The 27,657-nt window shown below is 40.4% G+C and overlaps 1 protein-coding gene across 1 annotated transcript; it reads left to right on the top strand.

The window, feature by feature from the left end:
* The first annotated feature begins 9,853 nt into the window (after positions 1–9,853).
* Positions 9,854–10,975, top strand: LOC149138332 (uncharacterized). The gene has a single exon (XM_089450336.1). It carries the CDS (start codon positions 9,854–9,856, stop codon positions 10,973–10,975), a length of 1,122 nt encoding a protein of 373 aa, XP_089306462.1.
* Positions 10,976–27,657: the final 16,682 nt, after the last annotated feature.

Below are 27,657 nucleotides of genomic sequence, written 5' to 3'. Positions count from 1 at the left end.
TATTGGTTCTTTACATAGTTACATAAGGAATTCATTATTATTGTTTGAGCCTGCTACTTTCAATGAAGCTTGTGTTAAAGCCATGCTTCTTGAAAGCAGTGGGATGCACATGCAAAATGACCACCAACAAAAAGTTGCAACAACCAAGAGAAGAGGGGCAAATCTCTCTTGCCCACATTATGAGAAAGAGGGACACGATGAAGAGAATTGTTGGAAACTGCACCCTGAGTTGAGACCTAGGAGGGATGACAGAAAGGAGAAACAGAAGACAACTTCCACCATGCAACAAGATCAAGCATCTGAGTCAGAAGAAGACGAGAAGGTCACAGCTGCGGGGTTTGCACGAGGTAGACCAATTGATTTGGGATCAGATTCTGGTGATGAAAGGAGGATTGCAACTCTTGGAATAGAAGTAGGGGGACCCATTGATTTGGGTTTTGATTTAGGTGATGAAGCAAAAATTTCAATAGATATTGTACCAAAGATGGAAAGGACACCCAATGTGGTAGGTCTCCAGGAACTTGAGGAGACCAACCAAAACCTTCAAGTATAAAATTCTAAGCTAAGGAGGCTCCTACGGAAGAAGAGGAGGAGAAACAGAGGTTTCTACGCCAGTTGCAAGCTAAGAACAAGGCCTTGGGAAGGTTGCAACCTAACCCCCTTGAGGTAAAAATAGTTCTTCGATTCCATGTACTTTTCCTGATGATGATTTCGTTTCTTTTGAAAATTATAATATAGGTATCGGGTCCAAGCTATTGAAGAAGATGGGATATCAGGGAAGGGCCTCAACATTAATGGCCAGGGCATCATAAACCCCATCAATGTAGAGGAAAATCCTCGTCATGCAGGACTCGTTTATGTTAGGAAGGACGTTGGGGAAAGCTCCAAAGTAGCTAGTGACTAGCCAATGATGAATGACAATACCTCTTCCTCCTATTCCAACGATAGTAAGGACTCCATGAACCCTTATCAGAGGAACACCAAGGGAAAGTGCTTAAAGATGATCTAGAAGGTTTGGAGAAAGAAAAATCATTGTAGTCACTGCAGCAAGGAGGGACATCATGAAAGCACGTGCCAAATGCTCCACAGCCAGAAAGCAGCAATAGAGAAGCTAGCCAGTGACAATGCTCAAACACATTCATGGTGGTCTACTTTATTAAGGAAAGGACATTTTTTTAATAGTAGTTTCTATGGCCTCAGTTTGTAAATCATGCGTTGCAAGTAAATGTAACAGTGATGATGTGTTTCCATCACTTCAAAATGCAATGATGATGTTTTTGGGACTTCTTATGAGTAGTTGAAGAATTGGTTGTTATTGTTTAATCCTTAACCAACGAGTGTGTGCTATAAACTCTTGGCAAGTGAGGGATTGTCGAGTCATGAGTGGTTGTATATGAGTGCAGAAGATGTATTAGTTTTGTGTGCAGATGATTGAAAGTGTGGTTTGGAAAGGACACATGTCGTATGTTGAATGGTGTTAATGCTTTTGGTGGTCCAAAAGCTCTCAGTGGGGAGGATTGATCCAGGTGGATCTCCAAATACCAGTGGCATGGTAAAAGGCTCAAAATTCAAAGTGGTTAATTGCTCTCAAACTAGCACCAAATTGAATTTCTCATCACCCTAATTCGTATGAGGGAGATAGAGCCAGTCAAAGTTTCCATGTGGGCCAGGTTTAATGGTCCTACAAATTGATCGAGTTCGAGACATGGAATCTTGCTCCCAAGAGCGGGTGAAAATGTGGGACCATTAATTTATCTCATAACCCTATGGTTCTAGAAAATATCAAAAATGGCCATGGTTAGTTATATATATATAAACGGTGGCAAGCTGCCAACCCCACCATCCATAACCATCCAACTATACGAATTATAAAGATATCAAAGTTGTTGGGGGGCGGGTTGTCACCCCCGCCACCCCTGGGACTATCAACTACCCGCATACATGACCATTTACAATGGACGGGGGATGGGCCACCCCGGACAGACCCGCCCATGGTGGAATTAACACACAGTAATACATCTCACGTTGGAAGGGAGCCGGTGGGGGTCGAACCCGCCCAGCCCATGTGGTCAGCCCCCAAGCAGGCGACCCCATATATAACACACAATCAAACAGCCACGCTAAAACATTACACCACCAAACAAACTGACATGTCATAAAATCAAAATAGTCATCATTTAAGGGAGGTGGGGATTCAAACCCTATCCTCACTTGTAGCATTCGCACCCGCAACTGTTGGGCCACAAGGCCTCTTGGGTAACTCCGCTTGAGAAAGTATATTTGAGCCCCATTTCACAGTGTACCGAGGGAGGATCCGCAGAGCAGCCAGTGTTTTTGAAATTTGAAGGCGGAACCATGACCTTGCATAGGGGTGGAACCATGCCCGGGAAAGATTGAGGGCATCAAAAAGATTCCCTGAGGCCGAAAACTTGCTAGAGTCAGGTTTTAGGAAATTTTATATCGATTTTACACCTCTCGATGACAAGAATTCGATGGTGTTGTCATTTTATGTAACAGAGCTCTCCATTTTTTGGCCATCTTCCAGCTTGGAGGTATAAGACTCCTTATGTAAATGTTGATTGTACTTCTTCTCTTTTATGCCACTTAATGAATGAAGGCCTCCCCATTGATCGAGTAGGGCCCGTACACATAGTCCAAATTGGATGAACTTTGTTATCAAGTCTCTTGTCAACTTTTCATGCCTTTATGTGTTTCCTCTCTTCTTTCATGTGCACTTTAAGTTTCTATTGTTAAGCTGAAATTTGTTCACGTAATTCTTTAATACATATGTAAGAAAAAGATCACGGATCATACCTAGGCCTTAGTACAGGTCAGTTCTAGGTTTGAGATGGATCTACAATGTCAAATATGTTGTAGATGGCAGTGTGGAAAAATACAAAGCCAGGTTTGTGGCTAAGTGGTATACTCAGAAGGAAGGCATAGACTAGAAAGAAACATTCACCCCAGTGGACAGGTATACTTCTATTAGATTCGTGATATCCCTTACAGCATAGATGGGGTGGGAGATTCACCAGATAGATGTCGAGACTGTGTTCTTGAAAGAGGTGATAGAATAAGAAGTATATATTGAACAACCAGAGGGTTTTGAGACACATGAGAAGAAATCTCATGCATGTAGGTTGAATAAATCCTTGTATGGGATTAAACAGGCACCTAGAGTATGGTACGATCGGATTGATGGTTAATTACAGAAGATGGGATTTGTTAAGAGTGACACATATCCTAACCTCTACTATCTGGTTGTAGAGAATGAGCCTTTAATCCTGGTGTTATATGCGGATGATCTTTCCCTGAAAAGCTCATCCAGACTCATCAAAGATTGCAAGGAAAGCCTAGCTACAGAATTCAACATGAATGATTTGGGATGGATGCATTATTTCCTGTGGTTAAAAGTTTGGCAGCAGAAGGGTGGGATTTTCCTTGGACAAGGGAGATATGCTATAGAGATTTTGAAAAGGTTTAGAATGTAGGATTTTAGACCTATGGCTACTCCAATGATTACCAACTGGAAGAATATTGATGCATTCGAATATAAAGAAGTCAATCCCACCTTGTACAGATAGCTCATAGGGTCCCTGATGTATCTGGTCAATACCAGGCTAGACATTTGTTACATTGTCAACACCCTCAATCAGTTCATGGTGGAACCAAAGAGGGTGCATTGGGCAGCAGAAAAGCATGTTCTCAAATATATACGAGGAACAGTCGAGCATGGAATAATGTACACCCAAGGTAATGACATTGTCAAGCTGAATGGGTTCACTAACGCAGATTGGGCTGGAAGTTCAGTAGATCGGAAAAGTACCTCTGGATACTGTTTCAACATTGGATCAGGAATGACCTCCTGGTGTAGTAGGAAACATAAATCGTAGCTTTGGGCTCAGCTGAAGCTGAATATATGGCAACTAGCACAACTTCGTGTGAAGCCATATGGCTTAGGAAATTGCTTGTGAATCTATTCAGGAGAAGGATGGAAATGACCAATATTTTGTGTGATAATCAGAGTTGCATCAAGCTCTCTAAAAATCCAGTTTTTCATGATCGGTCGAAGAACATTGACATCAAGTGTCACTTTATCAAAAACTGTGTCCAACGAAGGGAAGTACAGTTGAGGTACACCCCGACAAGAGAATAGGTGGCAGACATTCTCACCAAGGCTCTAGGAAGAACAAAGTTTGTTTATTTCAGGGAGAAGATGGTGATGGTTAAGAATCTGTTTCAGTAGCATAAGCGCATAGTATAGGGAGTTGTAGTGCAGAAGTTAGTAGTGGCAGTGCTATGGGCAGCATGATGCATCATATTCAGAGGCAGCTATAGTATAGATGAAGCAGTGACAGTTGCAATGTCATGGGAAGCAGTATAGGTTGCATCAACGCAGTGGATGAAGGGCAGTAGGCTGAGCATCAGCAGCATAGAGGACTGATGTCATGGATCAATGTGATAATTCTAATAGGAAGTATTGCTAGAGCACATTCCTCTGTAAGAGGGAGTGTTGATTTTGGGTAGCATTGGATGTGACCTAGCTTCAAAATTTTGTGGAGGGGCTAGAATACATGAGATATTCAAGACCCAGAAATTGTTTGGAGAAATTCAACCTGGATGATGATTTATTAAAATAATTAATATTTTTAATGGGGTTCCTAAGTCTAAACTTAGGAAAATAAGAATATTAATGGGTATTAATAAAGATATGGGTGAGAAGCTTTTAAGAGATGATGATCAAGTCTGTTTTAATCTTAGCCATTGATTAGGGAATTAATCTCGGTCATCGATTCATCAACAGGAAAAGTATAAGAGAAGACTTGAGAGTCATTTGGAGATATACCGGGAAAATACTCAGTAACCCAAGGGAAATCGATTCTCAAGGAGGTGTTTGATTTCAAAGGGAGAGTTGCAGGGTGAAGGAAGAGGAGGGCATCAGCATCAGTTAGAGACTGAGGAGGATGTAACGCAGAGCATCAGAGGGTCAGCGCAGAGGGAGGATCAGAGAGACAGTGCAGCAAGGGATGCAATCTTCATGCAAGCCTCACATAGAAGTGACGCAGGGGTGGCAGGCCTCACATAGAAGTGACATAGAGGTGACGCAATGAAGGTTGAAGGGTCTTCAAGGTGTCGGAACTTCTCTAGAGCAAGGAAAAAATTGTCTCAGGTGTTTCTCTTGAAGGTGACTCTATATTCTGTAAAATCGTTCCTTGTAAAGAGATAGTTGCTGAAGAATAACAAATAAACCCTCATCTGTTGCACCGGTTTTCCCGCATTAGGTTTTTCTAGGGGCAATTATCCAAAAATAACTGTGTTGATGTGATTAATTCTTGTGCTTGTATATCACTGTTATTTTCTCTATGCTATTATGTGACAACTGCAGTAGAATTTATTTTGATGTTTACTAAAGGGTTTTGTAAATAACTTATTTAAGTAGGAGAATTAAATTATTTACTGTAGTAGAATTTCAAGTTAGAAATTTTCACGTGCACAAATTGTTAAGCCTTTGCAATATATGATAAAGAAGGACGAGCCGCATAAGTGATATCCAAGGGAAAAAGATGCTTTTGCTCAAATTAAGAAAAGATAGCCTAGGTATCGACATTGTTTAGTACATACTTCAATAGAGCTTACTTGTTATATACTTTTTCTTTCAATACATTGATCATGGCTATTTTGACTTAGAAATACAATGAAAACAATGAATGGTTGATCTCATTTATGAGTGTAGGGCTAGATGGATCAGAATTAAACTATCATGCCATAGATAAATAGGAATATGCAGTCTACCAGGCAGTGAAGCATTTTAGGCCTTACATTATCAAAATTCTTTTCACTATCTTCGTTCCCCACCGAACTTTTAGATCTCTATTTGTACAAGAACAATTGGGACAACAAAGGGCAAAGTGGAAGACGAGTTTACAAGAATATGATTTGGAATTCAAGTTAGTTCACACCATCAAAGGCCATGGTCTCTGACATCTCACTACAAAAGCAGTTAATGCACCAAAAGAAGATACATTTGTGAAAATTCCACAACTGGAATCTTATTGCAGCAACTAGTATTATTTCTCCTAATTGTTAATTAATTTAACAATTTATCTACTACAAAAAATATCGAAATAAACACACTGCAACCTTCGGAAAAATAATGTGCTGGAAACTAAGAAACGATAGCACACACACATAAAATTAACACGATTATTTTTGGACAAAACTCCCCGAAAAAACCCAACTTGGGAAAACCAGTGCAGCAGCTGAGGGTTTTATTATTATGCAGCACTGAGAAATTTTGAGTACAACTGGATGCTGAAATCTGGCAATCCTATAGAGAAAAATATTGGCAAAAATATAGTGAGGAATTTCCTCACCCCACAGGCAAACCCTGGCACAACTTTCCTTTAGAAAGTCAGTCATCTAATCATCTGCGTCAACCTATGCACTTACCTACGTTGTATTCTTGATGACAAGCCTTTGATTGGTCTCTGATGAAATCATTTTTCCCTCTGTTGACTAGAAAAATGCTTCTTCAGCACTCCGGGACTCCTTCCCGACCTCTAGAACTGAAGACGTCTTTCCCTCTCAGCAAATCGAACTTGCCTCTAGAAGCTACAGTGTCATCTTCTCTATGGTTATTTTTCCTCTTTACAAATGCACTCTCTGGATCTGGAATACTTCCTCCAACCTCATTATCTTTGCCCCTCACACACTGCTTCGATCTCTAACTCTCTTCAGAAACTGATTACTGCTTTTCTGGAAACCAATCTGCCAAGAAATTGAACTGCTCAAGTGTATTCTCCATCACCACATCAACCTCCTCTTATTATTGTTGATCTAAAGATGATATAAGGTTGTCATTGATGTCAACCCAAGCAGCACCAAGGATGACCCTAAACTTCCATGGCACATTGGGCATCATCATTCATCGTTTCTCAACTCATAACCACTATAGGAATACTCTACTCAAAAATATCTTTCTATCGGTCTATAGTTCTCCTCGTAATTCCTCACAGTTTGTAAGTTATTCAAGTTTGAAGTTAGTAACCCCAATTAGTGGGCTAAAACCCCATGGGGTTGTGGCATGGAATTTATCATTGATTTTTTTCATTGAATAGTCAATAATTAATAATTTTTTAAGCTCCTAAAATCCCTCCAACATTCTCTATAGAAGCCCCTCTCAACTCTATAAAAATAAATCTCATATATCCTCCAAAAGTAGTGATCATGGAATTTTCACTATAACTTTATTTCTGCGAAGTTGTAGATGCTGAAATTAAAACCCATTTGAGCCGAAATCTTGGTTAACATCGTCACTAAATTTCAGATCTTGGTTCGCTATATTTTCAGATATATTATCTATGGAAGTTAGGGTTTTTGTAGGCTCCTGAATTTCATCTCAAAGAGGTGACCTTGGGAAAATCGTCATAACTCTCTCTCTGAGAATACATTGGTTTGATAATACTATAATCTATCGAAAAATGGTGGTTAACACTAGTTTATGATTTTCTTTGGGAGGAGCTCCAGAACCCTAACCATGGTGGAACCCTAGGGTTTCAGGTTACAGATCCCCGGTTCTGCCAACAACGAGCTTTCTGTGAACATGGTAGCATGGTTATCTATGCGGGTCTGACCGCGGGTTTGGATTTTTAATGATTTTTGTTCTCTACAGTTGAGCTTGTTAGTGGATTTCATTTGTCTGATGCATGGTATTGCCTGTTGTTTTTGGCCTCAACTCCATTAAACATTACAGTCAACTTCATTCAACATTACAACCTGCCTTCCCCTGGTCACACGGAGGTCAGGTAGCACTATCGGCTAAAATGGTGGAAGAAGACCTCGTGGATTATGAGGAGGACCCTATGCCTGAGCAAGAGATTTGGGTGCACCAATCTACACTGGTTGAGGGCCCCTAGCAGAATAAACAGGGTCGGATGGCAGCTGCCATCCAGTCGATGCTACACTTGCCCATTTCCGAAAAGCGCCAACACCCTACTGTCAATGTTGCGGACCTTCCCGGCTTGGAATGTCCCCCCCTCTCTCCGGCCACTCTGAATCTCCTCGGCTCCAGTATTCAGGCTTCCCCCTCCTTCGACTCCCCCTTGCCATATCTCCCGCAACATCCCCCACCTCCTCCCCCACAGCACTCCCTGCCTATGTACCCTCCCTCCATCTCCCTGGCACAGGCTGGCCCGTCCAACCCCCCGCGACTTGCACAATCCTACTTTCACCCGGGCTCGTGCAGTCTCAACCCGCATTCCCCGATTCACTCTGGCTGTTTCAGCTCACCTATCCCAAATCCTCGACCTACTCATTTGGCGCAGCATAGCTCCTCGGAACCATGCAGGAACCTTCTTAAAGATTACCCTACGAGATGGCACTCGGATAAGCTGAAAAAGGGTCGGTGTCTCAGAGCTGTGGACACTGATATCAACCTGACTTTTGGAGAAGACATTCAAATGGTGGACGCCATGGACATGGCGAGGAAAGTTCTTGTTGGCCGTGTTAGAGGTAGGAACTACACGGTGGAGAGACTGCATCAATGGACAGTGGAGATATGGGGTTCCCTGCTGAAAGAACTTCCTGTAATTAGGGTGTTGGCCAGAGGATGGTTTGCCCTCCGCTTTCATAGGGAGGAGTATACGGATTGGATATTATCACGCTACTGGCATATTGAGCTTGCACCAGTTCTGTTGAAGTGATGGGATCCTCTATTCGATCCGGAGCATGAACAACTCGGAGCAGGACCTATCTGGGTCAGACTACCTGGATTACCTATGAAATTTTGGACCCCTCAGGTGTTCAAACATATTGGAGATGCACTGGGGACTTACCTTGAACATGATAAGTCCTACGAAAAAACAGGAATCATGACTATGGCAAGGATTTTGGTACACCTTGACACCAGGGCAGGACTTGAGGAAAAAATTACTCTTCACAAGAGGCACTTCTCACACAAACAACTTCTGGACTATGAAGGAGTCCCATTCTGATGTAGGAGGTGCCACAAAGTGGGTCACCTATACAAGGATTGCCCTCTGCATTCTTTGGTGACCACGGAAAACTCGAAGGGGACGAAGCAATAGACCTCTGAAGAGCAGAACAAGGGAGAACAGAAACAAGGAGAGGCACCATCTGAAGCCATGGTGGGCGCTACAAAGAAGGCTGGGAACCGGCAAAAAGCTCCATCCTCACCTCCTTGGACTCGCTCCAAATCTGTAGCAGAAGGAACTTCTCTGCCGGGTAATGAGTCTTTCCCCATATCCGCTGCTCTTTTTTCAAATGTTATGTTAAATGCTCTACATACATCTTTGCATCCCTCCTCATCTGCACATTGCACTATTCCCTCCATCCCCTGTTCCTTATTTCCTCCCCCACCCACTTTCTCCACCACTCCTACTTCCCTCAGGGAATTTTCCACCCCCCCTTCTCACACTTCCTCCCCTTCTGGGCAGGGATCCCATCCCTACAACCTCCGATCCAGAGTTCGACCTAAATCCCCGCTTCTTGGATTGGGCCTCTCCCCAAGAAGGACCAAGCTTCATAAACCAGCCAGAGGGCACCCATCCAAGATCAAAACTTCCATCAAGTCAGTGGTGGCAGATGTAGCGAGGGGCCGACAAACCACCATTGAGAGGGCGCTTAGAGCATTTGAGCCCACTGCCCATGTTTCCCCATGATTTGGCTCTCCTACAACTGCAGGGGATTAGCCAACCCCAAAAAGAGATTGGCTCTCAAAAGGCTGTTAAAGGATACATATTGTGACATCCTCTTCCTCCAGGAAACCCTTGGCACTTCTGACAACATTACCAAAACCCTACACTCTATTCTGCCGGGCTGGGTATTCCAGGGCATGGATGCCATTGGTAGATCTGGCGGTCTTGCAATTGGCATCAATCCTAAAATTGTCAAGCATATATCCACCTGGGGTGGTATGGGTTTTATTGGCATGGACATATTTGTAGGGGAGCTGGGACTTCAGTTAAAAGTGATCAACATTTATGCCCCTAATCAGAACAGATTGGAATTTTGGCACAATTTGTTGGAACATAATCTTGTTTCAAACACCACCATTATTGGAGGGGATTTAAACTTTTCTTTGGGCATGGAAGAATCCTGGGGACATCATGCTCAAATCGACCCTATTTCTGATCAGATGAGAACTCTACTGGATACCAGCAAATTAGTTGATGTTCCTATGAACAAGAAACTGCCCACCTGGCATAATAGGCGGACGGGGGAGGCTGCCCTGGGTCGAAGATTGGATCGGTTCTTGATACATGAAGATCTCATCCGTTACATCCCCCTATATCGACAATGGGTGGGTTCTGGGGGATCATCTGATCATCTCCCCATTTTTCTCCAAATCACCGGACCATCAAAAAAGCCGCGTTCCCCTTACAAATTCTTTACTGGACACCTAAAAGATCCTGACTACATCAACCTGGTGACTGAGTTCTGGAGAGCTCAACCCCCTCTGAGGGAACAGAGGTCGGCTGCGGACTTCTATATTCGGCTTAACAAACTCAGGACATTGACAGAGGAGTGGTCAAAGAGGAAGAAGTTGAGAGATGAACAACATCTTTTTGACATTGAATTACAAATTGCACAGCTAACAGATGAACAGGGGCTAGGTTTCTTATTGGAAGAGACTAAAATACATCTGGTTACGCTAGAGAACCAAAAGAATAAGATACTACTGGAAAAGGAAGAACAATGGAGATTGAAAAGTAGAGCCATCTGGCTTCAAGCGGGAGATGGTAATACCAAATTCTTCCACAATTTTGCAAATGGAAGAAAGGCCACCAACACTATCTGGCAGATGCCCTGTGAGCCTGATGGTTGGGCCTCTACTCACCCACAATTAGCCAGATTGGGGATTACACATTTCAAAAGACAATTTACAGCGCCGGCAGCCATCAATCTCCCGGACATCATAAACTTGGCTGGCCATTTTCCAAGGTTTGTGGAATAGGATGCTGCAGAGGATTTAACTCAACGGTCACCTTGGAGGAATTGGAAGGAACTCTCAAGTGGTTCAAGAAAGATAAGAGTCCTGGCCCAGATGGCTGGCCGGTGGAGTTCTATTTGGCTTTCCTGGAGTTACTGGGACGGGATCTACTTGCAGTCATTGAAGAAAGCAGAACCACTGGACACATCCATCCCCCCATTAACTTCACCTACTTGGCCTTGATTCCTAAGACAGATTCGCCAACCTCTTTTAATGACTTCAGGCCTATATCCCTTTGCAACTGTCTGTACAAAATCATTTCTAAAATCATCGCCAACCGCATCAAGCCTATATTATCTAACCACATCTCTCAGGAGCAATTTGCTTTCCTCCACCATAGACATATACAGGATGCCATTGGTACAGCCCAGGAAGCCCTCCACTCCATCAAACTCAAAAATCTCAAGGGACTCACTCTCAAAATTGATCTGGCAAAGGCCTTTGACAAAGTGAATTGGCTGTACATCAAGATGATTATCACTCACTTGGGATTCCCCCCTGCTCTCATCAACTGGATCATGGGATGCATCTCCTCTGTTTCTTTTGCCATTCTCATTAATGGTTCTGCATCACCCACCTTCAATATTGATAGAGGGATAAGGCAGGGATGCCCTTTATCACCACTTCTTTTCTTATTAGTCATGGAAGGGTTGAGCAGACTCATAGCTACAGAAAAAAGAAGGGGGGGCCTTCAAGGTCTAAAAATTATGGAACAATACTACCTGACACATCTACTTTTTGTAGATGACATATTGATCTTCTTGAATGGGAGTGTCTGGGACATGACTTCATTGAATGAGATTTTGATCCTGTTCTGCAGAGCCATGGGAATGGAGATCAACAGAGAAAAATCCACCATCTCTCTATCTGAATGTACCCTACAGGAATCTCAGTTAGCCACTCAAAATTTTCCCTTTCAAGCAACTGATTTGATGGGGGGATTGAAATATTTGGGCTTCAGACTAAAACCAGATGGTTATAAGATTGCTAACTAGACCTGGCTCATCACAAAAGTGGAGAAGAGAATAAGTTGCTGGTGTCATAGGTTCCTCTCTAGGGCAGGCAGACTTATTCTTATCAAATCAGTCCTCGAAGCCACCCCGGTGTACTGGATGTCACTTGCCTGGATTCCAAGAGGGATTCTTCACAGAATTCAACAAATCTGTTGTAAATTCCTCTGGAATGGAAGAAAGGAGGGCAAACCTTTTGCCTGGGTAAAATGGACCAAAATTGCTACTCCTAAGAAGTGGGGAGGCTGGGGACTTAAATTACTTCTGGCCTTTGCTCAAGCCTTGGCAGCCAAACAGAGTTGGCTTTTACTAAAACAAAATAGTCTTTGGGCTGAGGTTATTCTTCATAAATACATCTGGTCGTTGACTATCATAGACTGGATTAGAAGCCCATCTTGGAACAGGAAGGGCATTTCGGTGATTTGGAGGGCCATACTCAATTCTATTTCTATCATCAAGGATGGCTTACTATGGAAAATTGGCAATGGAGCCTCTGTCCGAATTGGCATTGATCCTTGGACAGGCAGTGGTAACTCCCATCTACTACCAGTTGGACTGATACAGCACCTAAACAACAGGGGCATAAAGTTTCTGGGACAGATTGGGGATCAGCAAAATTCTACATTCCATACACAAGCCTGGCTGACTGATCCGCACTGGCACATACCAAATGAATGGAGTAGAATTTGGCAAAACTACCTTCAGGCACTTACAGAATCACATGTTAGATTACAGAATGTTGAGGATGAACTTATTTGGGCCCACTCAAAAGCTGGGAAATACACACCGAAATAGGGGTATGGCATAATAATAGTAGACAAAAAACCGAAGGTCTTAAGAAGCTGGTGGGATACCTTATGGAAATTAAAAGCTCCTCCATGCACCAGACTGTTGATGTGGAACATATTAGAACATAAGATCCACACTGGATCCTATCTGAAAAGAAGGGCATTTTTGGGTCCTACTTGGTGTGTACTTTGCCTCCAAGAAGAAGAATCAACCCAGCATCTTTTCCTTACTTTCCCAACCACCAGAAGTATATGGTCACAAGTCCTACTATCTATAAATATGACTATGAACTGGCAGAGGGTCGATATAACAATAGCTTGGGAAAATTGGTGGAGTACATCAGCTGTGGCAAAATCAAGGAACATTCCTCTCCTAGTCTCATGGTATATTTGGCTCAAGAGAAATAACAAAATCTTTGAAGATAAATTGGTAAACTGGAATCTTCTCCCCCCACAAATTTGTGCTGCATATGAAGAACTTCCAAACGATGACAGCCAAAAGAGACCTAGAATTATACAACAGGAATAGATAAATAGATCGATCCCGTGGGCCTATTATGACGGTGCTGCCCAACAGCATGGCTGTGGGGGTGGCATTTGCTTCTACCTTTCTGAAGCACACTACTTCCAGATATGTATGGGTTTGGGACCTGGCACCAACAATCATGCTGAATTGATAACACTTTTCCATCTGCTATACTTTTCTATTCTGAAACAATTCCAAAATATACAAATTTATGGAGATTCAAAGATAGTGACTGATTGGTTTAACAATACAGTTGTTTGTTCTGCTTACTCTTTGAGAACTATTATGGAAGAAATTGTTTTTTTCAAAACATTCTTTGATCAGATTTCTATTTCTCACATCTACAGGGAAAGAAATGAAACTACTGACCGGCTATCGAAAGAAGCGATGCATCGTCCTCTAGGAGAGTGGATCATTATTTTCACAAGCCATATATAGATGAGGGACTTCAGAGGGGCAACAGCCCCTAATTTTCACAGCTTTTTGATATTGAACTTTTATAGAATTTTGCTCTGTATATAACAGAATAGTGAATATGGATGTCAACCCCTGCGTGGGTGAATTTTGGTTTTATACATAGTGGATATTTGCACTAGAACAACACACCCTTAGGGTTTCTTTGTATATGTTTGTTTTTTACAGTGGACAAAAAGCCACGTTTACAGCATATGCCTTCGGGCATCCACATCATGTAATTTCTCTTTATGAAATTATGAATTTTCTTTACGGAAAAAAGAGAAGTGGACTGGAATTCTATAAACATTGGTAGATAGTGCATGGACTGTGTTTTTCGGTTATCAATTTCATAGATGGAGGAAACAATGACACGTGGAACTCCATACAAGTTCACTCTAATGAACTAGTCCATAATTAGGTCATTGTGAGAGATTGGGCATAAATTTGCCTTGAAGAATCCAAATCACGTCAGACCTATGGCATTGGAAAGAAGATTCAGAGGGATACTATAGGACAAAATATCACATATTGGGGATCTAAAATCACATAGATACATCATATTCAATATCGTGCTCCTAGAAGGCAAGAAAAAAAACTAGATCAATTGTTGTCAAGGGGTGCAAAGGACCAGACTTTCTAGGGCAGCAAAATGATGTAGTAGAGGTAAGCTCTAGGTAAGTATCGTTTGTATATGCATGTTCATCTCTTAATTTCATTAGGTTCTTTGTATTCTAATTTCTTGTTTTTGTTTAGCACTGACAAATGCTCTGCAGGATGAGGTAAGTTTTGCTATTATCATGTCATGGGTATTTCCTAGAAGACTTTTTGCATGTATTATATATTCATCCAGAGAAGACTAATGCATAATATAATGTTCTAGAGAGTGAGAAATGGTAACATGACAAGAGCAGCAATCAAGGTGCATAACAACAGCAAGAAGTTCACCACATGAAGTCTTCAAGTGGGTAGCACTACATACAGTCATTGTAAAAGTATCATTGTATAGAGGCATTGTAAAGCATCATTGTAAAAGTTGTACAAGTGTCTATCTGCCAAGAGTTGAATAGGTAGTGTTGGGAGGTCTAGGATCATCATTAGGTGGTTGTGTCATAGTTGGGGTTATGGTCTAGTGTTTTTTCTTCTTCTGCATCATTCTATATCATTGTAAAGTGGACCATTTTCCCTGGTACGGGAGTCCATTCTTCTTTTATTCTTTTATATGGTGGGAGGGTGGTGCTAGGTTGGTGCATGAAGTCACCAACAGGTTCAACCCTGTGAAAATTTAGGGTGGTAGGGTGGTTCTAGGGTGAATTTTAGCTCATTGGGTGTTGGGGCATCCATTCAATTGACTACTGAAGAATCTCAGGCATTGGAGCGTTCATCAAGTGGGAGCTGGAGAAGAATGATTTTCTAGATTCTAGGAAGTTGGAGCTTTCTTTTCAATTGGAGTTGAAGATTAAAGAATTATTAGAAAAGAGTTCAGGTGGTTTTTGTCCTGAAGGGGGTTTCCACCTTAAAAATTGTGTGCATTTGTGTTCCTTTTGTTTACTGCTATCATTGTACAAACACTGATAATAATTGAAGATTAACTAATGCTCTGAAAGATTAATAATAATACTAATTGAAAGGAATACTGATTCACCCCCCCCCCCCTCCTTAGTATTTCCAACAATTGGTATTGGAGCTTGGTTCCTTCAATAGCATTTTAACAACTGGAAGGAGATCATGGAGCATACCAAGAATGGTGTACCTCTATTCTGTTAGTGTTGGTCTTGAAGCCCTCCATCAGCGATCAAAACTCTTTGCATTTGCATAGGTAGGTGTCTCATCAGTGTCAAGTTTTGCATCCCGTTAGGCATGCCATAACCCTGATGGAGGAGCTAGTGTATTTATACCCCTTTTGGCTTTGCTGGATCAGTCATATCAGTCATTAAGCTCTTTCAAGCTTGTTTTGTTTTGTCTTGAGGTCAAAGTCCTAGGTCTAGGGTTTTGGTCATTTATCTCTGCAAGGTCATGTCTTTGAAAGTCCATGAATGCTCAGCAAGCCAGAGGGAGGATTGTAAATATGTTTCTTCGATATTTTTATCTTGTACAGTGAATTTTCACCTTGGATTTAAAAACTTTGTTTTTTAAAGCCAAGGTCATTTTTTTTGAATTTTTGTAAAAAGTGATGAAATTTTCAAAAGACTGCAACATACATCATGAAACCCTGGTCCCCTTGCCAAGATCCCTCAAATGATCTACCTGCAAAAAGAATCAAGAAAAAGCACTAAAAGAGTCAATTTCAGGACAAAGGAAGCCAAAAAGTCAGTTTTATAAAGTGTCAAAGATAAACTTTAGAAAGTGGGTTTGAGCATGAAATTTTTTCAAATGGAGGTTACAAAAGCTCAATTTCCCTCCTATTATTCTTATTATGCATCCAAGGCATCGTTGAGAGAGCGTGAGCAAGCATCAAGAGTGTTAGGTGAAAACTAGTCGAATTTCGGGCTCAGCATAGGCGCGCGACCCGTCAAGACAGGCGCGCGACCCATCAGGAGGGCGCGACCCATCAGAGGCCATCCAGCAGTTCAGTTTTTGAACGGGCGCGACCCGTCAAGCGTGCGTGACCCGTTGGGTGTGGCGGCGACCCGTCAAGGTTTCCCCTGCAAACTCGAAATAAAATCGCTCAAACTCCCTCAAATCTTCAAGATTGTTCGAGGTAGGCCCTCTACACTTCAGTTTAGTGGTTGGTTATGATTGATGAACCTCATGCTTGTATTTAAAAGTTAAATTGTGCAAGTGGATGAAATTTCAAATGACTGTAATGTTAATGTTTAAATGTGTTAGGGTTTGTGTTGTTTCAAGGTATTTCCCTTGGTAAATTGTTTCCCTCCTTCCCTTTGTACTCATATTTGCATTCATATCTATTTTCCCCATGCTATGTTGTAAATAATTGCAAACCCTCCCCTCTCCCTAATCACCAAAAATACAAACCCTACCCCCCTCCCAAAGCATCAAAACTCAAACCCTACTCTTGCTTCACCATATGCATGCTATAAACATAAAAATTTCTTGGTGAATATGTGAAAGGTTTTGTAAATAAGTTTCCAAATGTTCCCTTGTTACATACATGTATTCCCTTATGTTCACTGTTTATACATGTATTCCTATATGCAGTGATTTTGTAAATTATTCCCTATATCCTTGTAATGTACATGTATGCCTGTATATATGCAAATATTTGTTTGCAATGTATTCCCTAAATTCCCTGTTATGTTCATGTATTCCCAATTCCTTGTAAAAAGATCCCTCCCCTAACATTTCCCTCATGTCATTGTCCTCTTGAAACAGCATAGAATTAAACACTTTTAAAGGCAGAAACAACAGTGCATTTTGTCCATTCTGCTCCTCAAACATGTCAGACACTGAAACATATGAGCAGAGTGATGACCATTCATCATCTCCAGAGATTGAGGTACAGAGGAGGCCACATAGGGGTGGAAAAGGTGGCCATCACAGGAGAGAGGGGCAAACAGCCCATGATTGATGAGGGTCCATCAGGAGTTCCCGATATTGAGTTTGTTGACCTTGAGGCCAGTTCGCCTAGCCAAGAGGCAAAGGAGACCATTCAGCATCTCAGAGCTGAAAATGATGCCTTGCAGAGGAGATTAGAGGGGGCACAATGGACCATCACCTACCTTGAGCAGAGCAACAAATAGTTGGAAGATGAGCAGGCACTTGATGAGTTATGGAGGATTCGTAGTGACCGAGTCTTGAACCGAAGAAGACCCGGTGATCCCTTGCCCGCTGACCGAGAGTCCATGCTCATCCAGGAGAATGCACACTTAGAGAGGCTGTTGGCTAAGGCCAACCAAGAGAATAAATTGCTGAGGAACATGAAAAACCATTACTGGGCGAGAATGCATGTGTGCAAGGCCAAAATGAAAATGTTTCAAAGGCGGTTGTCCGAGGCCCTAAAACGGAAAAAGAAGACCAATCCACTCCGTATCTTGGCTGAGGCTTCCCTCAAAGATCAAGGCACTAATTAGCTCAGCCACAGCACAAATCCCAAAAAAAATTGAGAATTTTGGGTGAATTTTGGCAATTTTTAGCAATTTGCAGGTTTTTCCCATTAACGGGTCTCACCCCGCGCGCGACCCTACATCATGGCAACTCAGTTTGGTAAAAACTCAGAATTTATAGATTTTTCATGCAAAGTTACATATGCCCATGGATGGACTTGAGATTTTGTGCAGTTTTGGTCCCCCAAAAGGTCAAAAAACTACCAAAAAATGACTTTCTGGCCCTTTTTTGAGTTGCAGAAACCAGTCTTGGGAGAATTAAGTTTTGACAGGGAAAATGACCTCCAAATTCAAAAATTCCAGTTGGGTTGGAAAGTAGACTCACAGACCTTTCCAAAAAGCCCACTTTTTCTCAATTTGGACACCTGAAAGTGCCTCAAACATCGCTCCAAAGGCGCGCGACCTGTCAGGCAGGGGCGCGCGACCTGTCAGGCAGTTTTTGCCAGATTGCATTGTACAGCCCAGAAAACGCAGTTTTGACCCAGTTTGACTTTTTGGGGTGGAAGATGATTATTTTTTATGTAATTATTGTAACTCTAAGACACTTTTACTCTTGTTTAACACTTCTAGAAGATTCATTCATGTAAAGGGTAAATATTTAATGAATGGATTGGTTTCCTAGCTTATAGAGGCAAGTTGTTTTGACTGCCTAGATTGTAGTGCTTAGTTTAGAAGTGGTTGAAACAGCTCCTAGGATAGTGAGCTTGACCCATGGAGGCAGGGAAAGAGGTTAGATCATCTATATTATGTACTTTCTTGCTCATTTTCATGGTTGGACTCTTGAGGGAGAAGCTATCATTGTATTATTTCACTTGTATCTCTGCAATTTTTGGCTAAGGAAGACCAGGGTTTTGCAGTCCTTTTTGGGATTCTTGTGGTTTCATGTATTGATGGAGTGCTTCTTAATGTTCTTGTAAGTGTGTTATGTGATTCATCTCCTTTCTTTCCTTCTGCATATTAAACAAATGAAGTGTTAAAGTAAGAATTCATGCTTGCCATGCTCTGCTTTTAAATTTGTTTAATTTCTATGTTTTCTACTGTTTAAGGAGAATTCAAAGTATTATTTGTTCTCCTTAGCTCCTCACCGGTCTTTTCCATCCACTCACCTCAGTTAAAGGCATCAACGTTGTCTCCTACCTCGCCCCAAGGAACCCCCTGCAGAAACTGTGTCCAATCCCCGCACCCAAAATTGCCCTCTCCTCAATTTGCCACCAAAAACCCAAAAAACCCCAAATCAACCTTTTTTATCAATTTACTAGCCTAATATCAGTGTTACCTTGTTGTTCATCTCATTCTATTAAAGATTTTACGAGATAGACCGGAGAGAGCCTTCTCCTACCCCATAGGGCTAGCAACGAGGCTAAATGGTTTGATGTTGCCTTGAGGTTTACCTTTCTCAGCCTGAGGTGAAATTTCAAGCGCTAACATATTCAATGAAAATAATTATGAACTCTGGAAAGGATTGAGATCTATCTCTTAGCGCAAGGTTACAAAGTATGGGACACTGTTCAAAATGGCTTTACACCAACCGTGGATGAACAAGGTAAGAAGAATTTGGTAAATGATGCAAAAGCAAAGAATATTATTATCAGTGGACTTATTGAATCTATTTATCATAAGGTGTTGGGTTGTAAAACCACCAAAAAAATGTGGGACAAGCTTGAGAATATATATGCAGGTGACTCAAATGCCAAAGAAGCAAAGCTTCAAATCTATAGAACAAAATTTGAGCAAATCAGAATGAAAGAAGATGACAACATTGTTGCATGCTTCCAACACACTGATGAAATAACCAACACTCTGGAAGGATTGGGAGAGCCTGTTGACGAGAAGACTATTATACGAAAGATTCTTAGAACATTACCAAGAAGATTCAACCCAAAGGTATCGGTCTTAGAATATAGTGCAAATCTGGCCAAACTCAGTAAAGAGGAATTACATGGAGTTCTCATAGCATATGAAATGAGACTTGATGATGAAGAGGGTACTTCGCATCTAGAAACTACATTCGTTGCATCTAAGAAAACCAATAAGGACAAACAACCTTTAAAGGCAAAGACATGCACCTGTAAGTGTGAAGAAAAGGAAGATGATGAAGAAGGTTTTTCAAATAGAGAATATGCTTACTTTACGAGAAAACTAAAAATTGGTAAGGGAAAATTCAAAGGTAAACTTCCATTGATATGTTTCATTTGGGGTGAGGTTGGGCATTTCGCAGCAAAATGTCTGAATAGAAGTGATGGAAACTGAAAAGGAAAGAAAGGCTTTAAGAAATTCAACAAGCAAGGCAAGAAGAAAGCATTCAAAAGGAACTTTCTCTCTAAAGAAGATAGCTCATCATCCGATGAAGACAGTGACAGTGAAGAAGAAGCCAATAAGAGAGTATTTTTTATGGCCAAGCACAATAAACAAGAGGTATCAAACAACGAAGAAGAAGGGTTGACCATAGAATAATTTTCTAAGGAGGAAATCAAGCTTATAAAAGAGCTCAAGGCTGAGAAGATCCGTTCCAATACTCTTGAAGAACAAGTTCAAGGTCTCAAAATTGAAGTTGAAGAACACAAATGTAATGAAGATTCACTTCAAAAGAAGTCAGAAGAAAGCAACTGAGAAAGGGAAGCATTAGAGGCCTAAGTAGTCTTGCTGTGTAAGGAAGTGAAGAAGGGAAAAACTATCCAAAACTATGCCAACAGCTCAAGGACATTGGAAGAACTCATCAACAATCAACGATCTTACAACAACAGAACTGGCCTTGGTTACAAAGAAGAAGAAGTAAGACGTTCTACAACAAAATAAAATGAACCTATGATATCTGATAGGCATGTAGACTTCATTGGACAATATTCGCAAGAACAGCCTTAGAAGACAATTCCCTGACAAAGATCTCCATATGGCTATTGTTATTGATGTGGAAAATTTGGTTATAAAGCTGTAGAATTTCGCACATACCCTAGGAACCAATACAATTCTAGGAGATCTGTCAAATATGAACCTCCCAGGGCTCAACGAAACATCAATAGATTTGAACATTTAAGAAATAATATTGAATGTTACAAATATCGAAACTTTGGACAAATAGCTAGAGACTACAGACTTGAAAATCCTCCAGAAGAATCTTCGAAGCCACGGAACGAACGAACATGGAAGAGGAAGAAGACTGATAATTGTGCTCTCACTCTCAAGGCTCAAAACAACAAATATGTGTGGTATGTTGGTAGCAATTTCTCAACGTATATGACTGGAGATAGAAAGAAATTTGTATCTCTGAAAGAGAAGAAGGATGGAACTGTGTCCTTTGGAAATGATGGATCTTAAAATGTTATAGGATCAAGTACCGTCAGTCTCGGAAGAAAAGATGCTCTAGCCAAGAATGTTCTATTGGTTGAAAACATGAATCACAATCTGCTCAGTGTTGGACAAATGTGTGATCAAGGACACACAATGCTATTCAACTCCACAAAATGTGAAATCAAGAAAGGCAAGTATGGTAAAATTGTGGCTACAGCAAGTCGAGCTCCAAACGACATATATGTTCTGGATGAAGCAACTAAAGCATGTCTACTAGCTAAAGAAGATGAAATTTGGTTATGGCACAAACAAATGGGTCACATAAATTTTGAAAATCTTGTCAGGATAAGCAAAAAGGAAATAGTACGAGAAATGCCATAAATCTCAAAACCATCCAACACACTATGTGAGGCTTGTCAGCATGGCAAGCAGACAAAATTTGGATTTAAAACAAAAGAACACTTTGCATCACATCCATTGGAATTGATACATACTGATCTATGTTGTCCTATGAGAACAAAATTCTTAGATGTAGAATTATATTTCATGTTAATGATAGATGACTATACCAGGATGACAGCCGTCAGTTTCCTAAAGAAAAATATCTGAAGCATTTTAGTGCTTTAATATCTACAAGGAGTTGGTCGAAAATGAAACTGATTTGAAAATAAAGTGTCTAAGATCAAATAATGGCAGAGAATTCACTTCCAAATTATTTCAGCAATACTGTGATGAAAATGGAATAAAAAGACAATTTTCAACAACACTAACACCTCAACAAAATGGAGTTGCTGAAAGAAAGAACGGAATCGTATAGGAAATGGGAAGAAAAATGCTAAAGGACTCAAAATTGGATGAAAAATTATGGTTTCAAGCAATTGATATGGCAATCTTCATTATCAACAGAAGTCTTTTGAGAAATAATTACAACAAGACCCCATATGAATTATGGAAAGGAAAATCGACTAATGTTAAATATTTCAAAATCTTCAGAAGCAAATGTTATATCAAAAGAGAAGATCAAAAGTTGGGTAAGTTTGAATCACGTGTTGATGAAGGTATCTTTGTTGGTTACTCATGCAAAATAAAGGCCTATAAATTTTATAATCTAAGACGAAAAAAGTTAGTTGAGAGCATAAATGTTACATTTGACGAAGATGGTGTTCTAATGAATAATGATGAGGATATAGAATCTTTGAAACTTGAGACAAAGACTGAAAAAGGTACAGATAAAATTCTAGAACAAGAAGCAACTATCAACCAGGAAGAAGTAAATAATGATCAACAAGATATACAGGAACAACAACAACAAGCTCCTCCAAAGAGAACAAAAGAATGGATTCAAAAGAACCATCCATCAAATCAAATCATTGGTGACATAAATGAAGGAATTGGAACAAGAAAAGGTCGACAGCTTCGTTCATCACAACAAGCTCACATTGCTTTTGTAGCAACCTTTGAACCTAGTAGTTTTGAGGAAGCCAACCAGAATGAACATTGGGTAGCAGCTATGAATGAAGAATTGGATCAAATGGAGAAGAATAACACTTGGGAATTAGTTCCACAACCAAAAGATAAAAATGTCATTGGGACTAAATGGGTTTTCAAGAACAAATTGAATGAAGATGGACAAGTTACCAAAAAAAAAAATTGGTTTGCAAAGGCTATGCACAAGTGGAAGGAATTGATTTCGACGAAACATTTGCACCAATTGCCATAATGGAAGCCATCTAGATGTTTCTCGCCTATTTATGTTCAAGAAAAATAAAAGTCTACCAAATGGATGTTAAGTCCTCATTTCTGAATGGCGAATTAGAAGAAGTTTACATCGAACAACCTAAAGGTTTTTTACTATCAGAAAAAGAAGACTATGTTTTCAGGTTAAAGAAGGCTTTGTATGGTCTCAAGCAGGCTCCTAGAGCATGGTATGCTCATCTTGATGGATATCTACATCAACAAGGGTTCAAGAAAAGTATTGCCGATATCATTCTGTACGTACAAATAGATAAAGATAAGTTAAAAATCGTTGAGGTATATGTGGATGATATAATCTTTGGTAGTAATGATGATCAACTAAGCAATAACTTTGCTACAAATATGCAAAGTGAGTTCTAGATGTCTTTACTTGGTGAATTGACATACTTCTTAGGGCTTTACATATCTTAGCAAGAGAAAGGAATATTTATATGTCAAGCCAAGTACATCAAGGAAATGCTCAAGAAATTCAAAATGGAAGATTGCAAACCTATCCTTACTTCGATGGTAACAGGTTTCAAATTGAGCATAGACAACTCATCTAATGATGTGGATCAAAGGTTGTACAGATCTATGATTGGTAGTCTTCTATATGTAATAGCCTCCCGACCAGAGGTTATGCAAGCAGTTGGACAAGTAGCAAGATTCCAAGCAGCACCAAAAGAATCACATATTATTATCGTCAAAAGAATTCTTCGATATATAAAGGGTACAACAGAATATGTCTTGTGGTATCCCAAGGGAAACAATCTCATTATTCAAGCCTTTACAGATGCAGATGAGGTGGGAAGCATTAATGATCATAAGAGTACTAGTGGAGCAGCATTCTATCTAGGTGGTTGTCTCGTATCATGGTTGAGCAAAAAGAAAACCGCAATCTCGTTATCTACAGCAGAAGTAGAATACGTTGCATTAGTAGCTTGTTGTACTCAAGTCCTTTGGATGAAACGAACTTTGCAAGATCTTCAAGTACAATTCAGTGAGCCTATTCCCATATTTTGTGATAACACCAGTGCCATCAACATCTCCAAGAATCATGTCATGCATTCAAAAACAAAATAGATTCCGATCAAATATCATTTTGTTAGAGAACAAGTCGCTGAAAAGAATATTAAACTTGAATATGTTTGTACAAAAGAACAAATCATCGATATCTTCACTAAACCTTTACCTCGTGAAGCATTTGAATATCTTCGCTAGAAGCTTGGGATTCTCCCAAGTTCTCATTATATTTTCCTTTTTCAGAAAATAAATGGGGGTGGAAGTGTGTCTGCAGGATGGTTGTGTGTCAAGGGGAGTTACCATTTTCCATTGATGTCAATGGGGGAGAGAAGGCAGTAGGAAGAGGTGCCCTGATCGCAGGGGGAGTACTTGTGTTGCCATCAATGCCAAAGGGGGATATTGTTGATCTAAAGATGATCTGAGGTTGTCATTGGTGTCAACCCAAATAGAACAAAGGATGACCCTGAACTTCCATGGCACATTGGGCATCATCATTCATGGTTTCTCATCTCGTAACCATTATAGGACTACTCTACTCAAAAATATCTTTCTATCAGTATATAGCTCTCCTCGTAATTCCTCACGGTTTGTAAGTTATTCAAGATTGAAGTTAGTAACCCCAATTAGTGGGATAAAACCCCATGGGGTTGTGGCATGGAATTTATCATTTATTTTGGTCATTGAATAGTCAATAATTAATAATTTTTTAAGCTCCTAAAATCCCTCCAACATTCTCTATAGAAGCCCCTCTCAACTCTATAAAAATAAATCTCATATATCCTCCAAAAGTAGTGATCGAAGAATTTTCTCTATAACTTTATTTACACAAAGTCTTAGATGTGGAAATTAAAACCCATTTGAGTAAAAATCCTGATGAAAGTCGTGACCTAATTTTAGATCTTGGTTCGCTATATTTTCGGAGATATGATCTATGGAATTTAGGGTTTTTGCAGGCTCCTGAATTTCATCTCAAAGAGGTGACCTTGGGAAAATCATCATAACTCTTTTGCTAAGAAGCGGATTGGAATTCAGTAAAAAGTCACGGATAGTGAACGGACTGTAGTTTTCTGTGTATCAATTTCAGAGCCGAAGGAGGAAACAGCGACACATGGCATGTCATACAAGTTTGTTCTACTGAACTAGTCCATAATTAGGTCATTGTGAGAGATTGGGCATAACTTTGTATTAAAGAATCCAGATCGGGTCAGACCTATGGCATTGGAAAGAAGACTCAAAGGGATACTACAAGACCGAAGATCACATATTGGGAATCTGAAATCATAGAGATACATCATATTCAATATCGCACTCCTAGAAGGAAACAAAAAAAACTAGATCAAGTGTTGTCAAGGGGTGCAAAGGACAAGACTTTCTAGGGCAGCCAAGAGTAAGGTGCAACAAAATGATGCAGTAGAGGTAAGCTCCATGAAAGTATATTTTGTATATGCATTTTTATCTCTTAATTTCATTAGGTTCTTTGTATTCTAATTTCTTGTTTTTGTTTGGCACTGACATATGCTCTGCAGGATGAGGTAAGTTTTGTTATTATCATGTCATGGGTATTTCCTTGAAGAATTTTTGCAGGTATTATATATTCATCAAGAGAAGACTCAATGTATAATCTAATTTTCTGAAGAGTGAGAAAGAGTAGCATGAAAAGAGAAGCAATCAAGGTGCAGAACGGCAGCAAGAAGTTCACCACATGAAGTCTTCAAGTGGGCAGCACTACATACAGTTATTGTAAAAGTATCATTGTACAAAGTCATTGTAAAAGCATCATTGTAAAATTTGTATGAGTGTCAATCTGCCAAGAGTTGAAGAGGCAGTGTCGGGAGGTCTAGGATCATCATTAGGTAGATCTATCATAGTTTGGGTTATGGTCTCGTGTGTTTTCTTCTTCTACATCATTCTATATCATTATAAAGTGGACCATTTTCCCTGGTACGAGAGTCCATTCTTCTTTTATTCTTCTAAAGGGTGGTAGGGCGGTGCTAGGTTGGTGCATGAAGTCACTAACAGGTTCAAGCCTGTGAAAACTTTAGGGTGGTAGGGTGGTGCTAGGGTGAATTGTAGCTCATTGGGTGTTGGGGCATCCATTGAATTGATTACTGAATAATCTCAGGCATTGGAGCATCCATCCAGTGGGAGTTGGAGAAGAATGATTTTATAGATTCTAGGAATTTGGAGCTTTCTTTTCAATTGGAGTGAAGATTAAAGAATTATTAGAAAATCGTTCAAGTGGTTTTTGTCCCAAAGGGGGTTTCCACCTTAAAAATTGTGTGCATTTGTGTTCCTTTTATTTACTGTTATCATTGTACAAACACTAACAATAATTGAAGATTAATTAATGCTCTGAAAGATTAATAATAATACTAATTGAAAGGAATATTGAATCACCCCCTCCCCCCCTCCCCTCTCAGTATTTCCAACAATAATCCTCTATTGGAGCACCAACGGCCAAGATTAAAACTTAAGCAATGGCTAGGATCATGCATGGATCAATTCGTGTAATTTATAGATTATTCTCGCCTTGACTTAATTAATACTGATTAATTAACCATATTCCATAAGTTTATACTTAGAAAATATTTAAAAACTGGTTAATAATCTAATTAAGTCATTTCTAGGTGGAATTTCCACTGGAGATCTCATGTATTCTAGCCTCTCCACCAAATTTCATGGCTAGAACACATCTGATGCTACAAAAATTAACACTCCCTCTTAGCGAGGAATGTGTTCTAGTGCTGCACTCCCTTCCACAACACATTGTCTTTGCATCATCTCATGTCACGTTGTTGATGTATGGCCATACTTCCCACCAACCATTGTCCAACTCTGATATACACTGCATATGTGCTACTACTGATAATCCCATACTTCTACCAACACTACATATGCACTACAACTCCCTCTCATATGTTGTTGTTGCAACTACAATATTTGCAACTGAAAAGCATCCAAAATACTGAATCAAATGTGATAAGTATGATGCATCTGTCTCCCCTAGTCTCTGGATTCTACTAGAATTTGCACTGTCACTGAAGAATTTGCATTGTTGCTGACTTTGCACTGTACCAACTACATTGTTGCCAACTCTACACTGCGCTCTCTAGCATCTGACTGCTACTAATCTCTACAAATATCACTCGGGCATATGACTACATCAATTGTCCCTAATCCATCCTGCTATTGAATATTGTGAGCCCCCGTAGCTAGGTAATGATCCATGAGGTGGACTCCCCAAGTATCCTTCCCAACTATAGCGCTCCAGGGCTACAACACTAAGTCACCCCACCTCACTGCTGGAGGTAAATCAGATAACATAGCGAAGTCTTCCTCCAGCCTAGAAAAAAACTTATCTATCTCTGCCGAAACTACCTGTTGGTCTTGCTTCTCCTCCTTGTCCTTCTTCCTAAGAGGACATTTGGTATTATAGTGATCGATCTCACCACAATTGAAGCACTTTACCTTTGACAAGTCCTTCTTCATCTTTCTATGTTCCCCATGTCCTTGACTAGGACCCTTTGATGCGAGGGCCACATTGTCCTCCTCCTTCACCATCTTCGATCCTCTGTTGTTTCCATTGATGGAGTTCTTTAATAGATCTTGTCTCAACTCCTCCTACTACAAATCGGTCCACATTCTATCCCAATCTGGTAGCCTACCTCTACCCAATATGCTTTGGACAAAACTTTCCAATCCTCTAAGATGTTATTGAGTGTCAATCGCACTAGCTCCGTGGATTGAGGCATTGCCCCAA

Source organism: Pinus tabuliformis, chromosome X (genome assembly GCF_031772625.1).
Source record: "Pinus tabuliformis cultivar Carrire ecotype Pingquan chromosome X, CPIR1, whole genome shotgun sequence".
Classification (NCBI taxonomy): domain Eukaryota; kingdom Viridiplantae; phylum Streptophyta; class Pinopsida; order Pinales; family Pinaceae; genus Pinus; species Pinus tabuliformis.
This window is presented reverse-complemented; position numbering and strand designations above follow the sequence as displayed.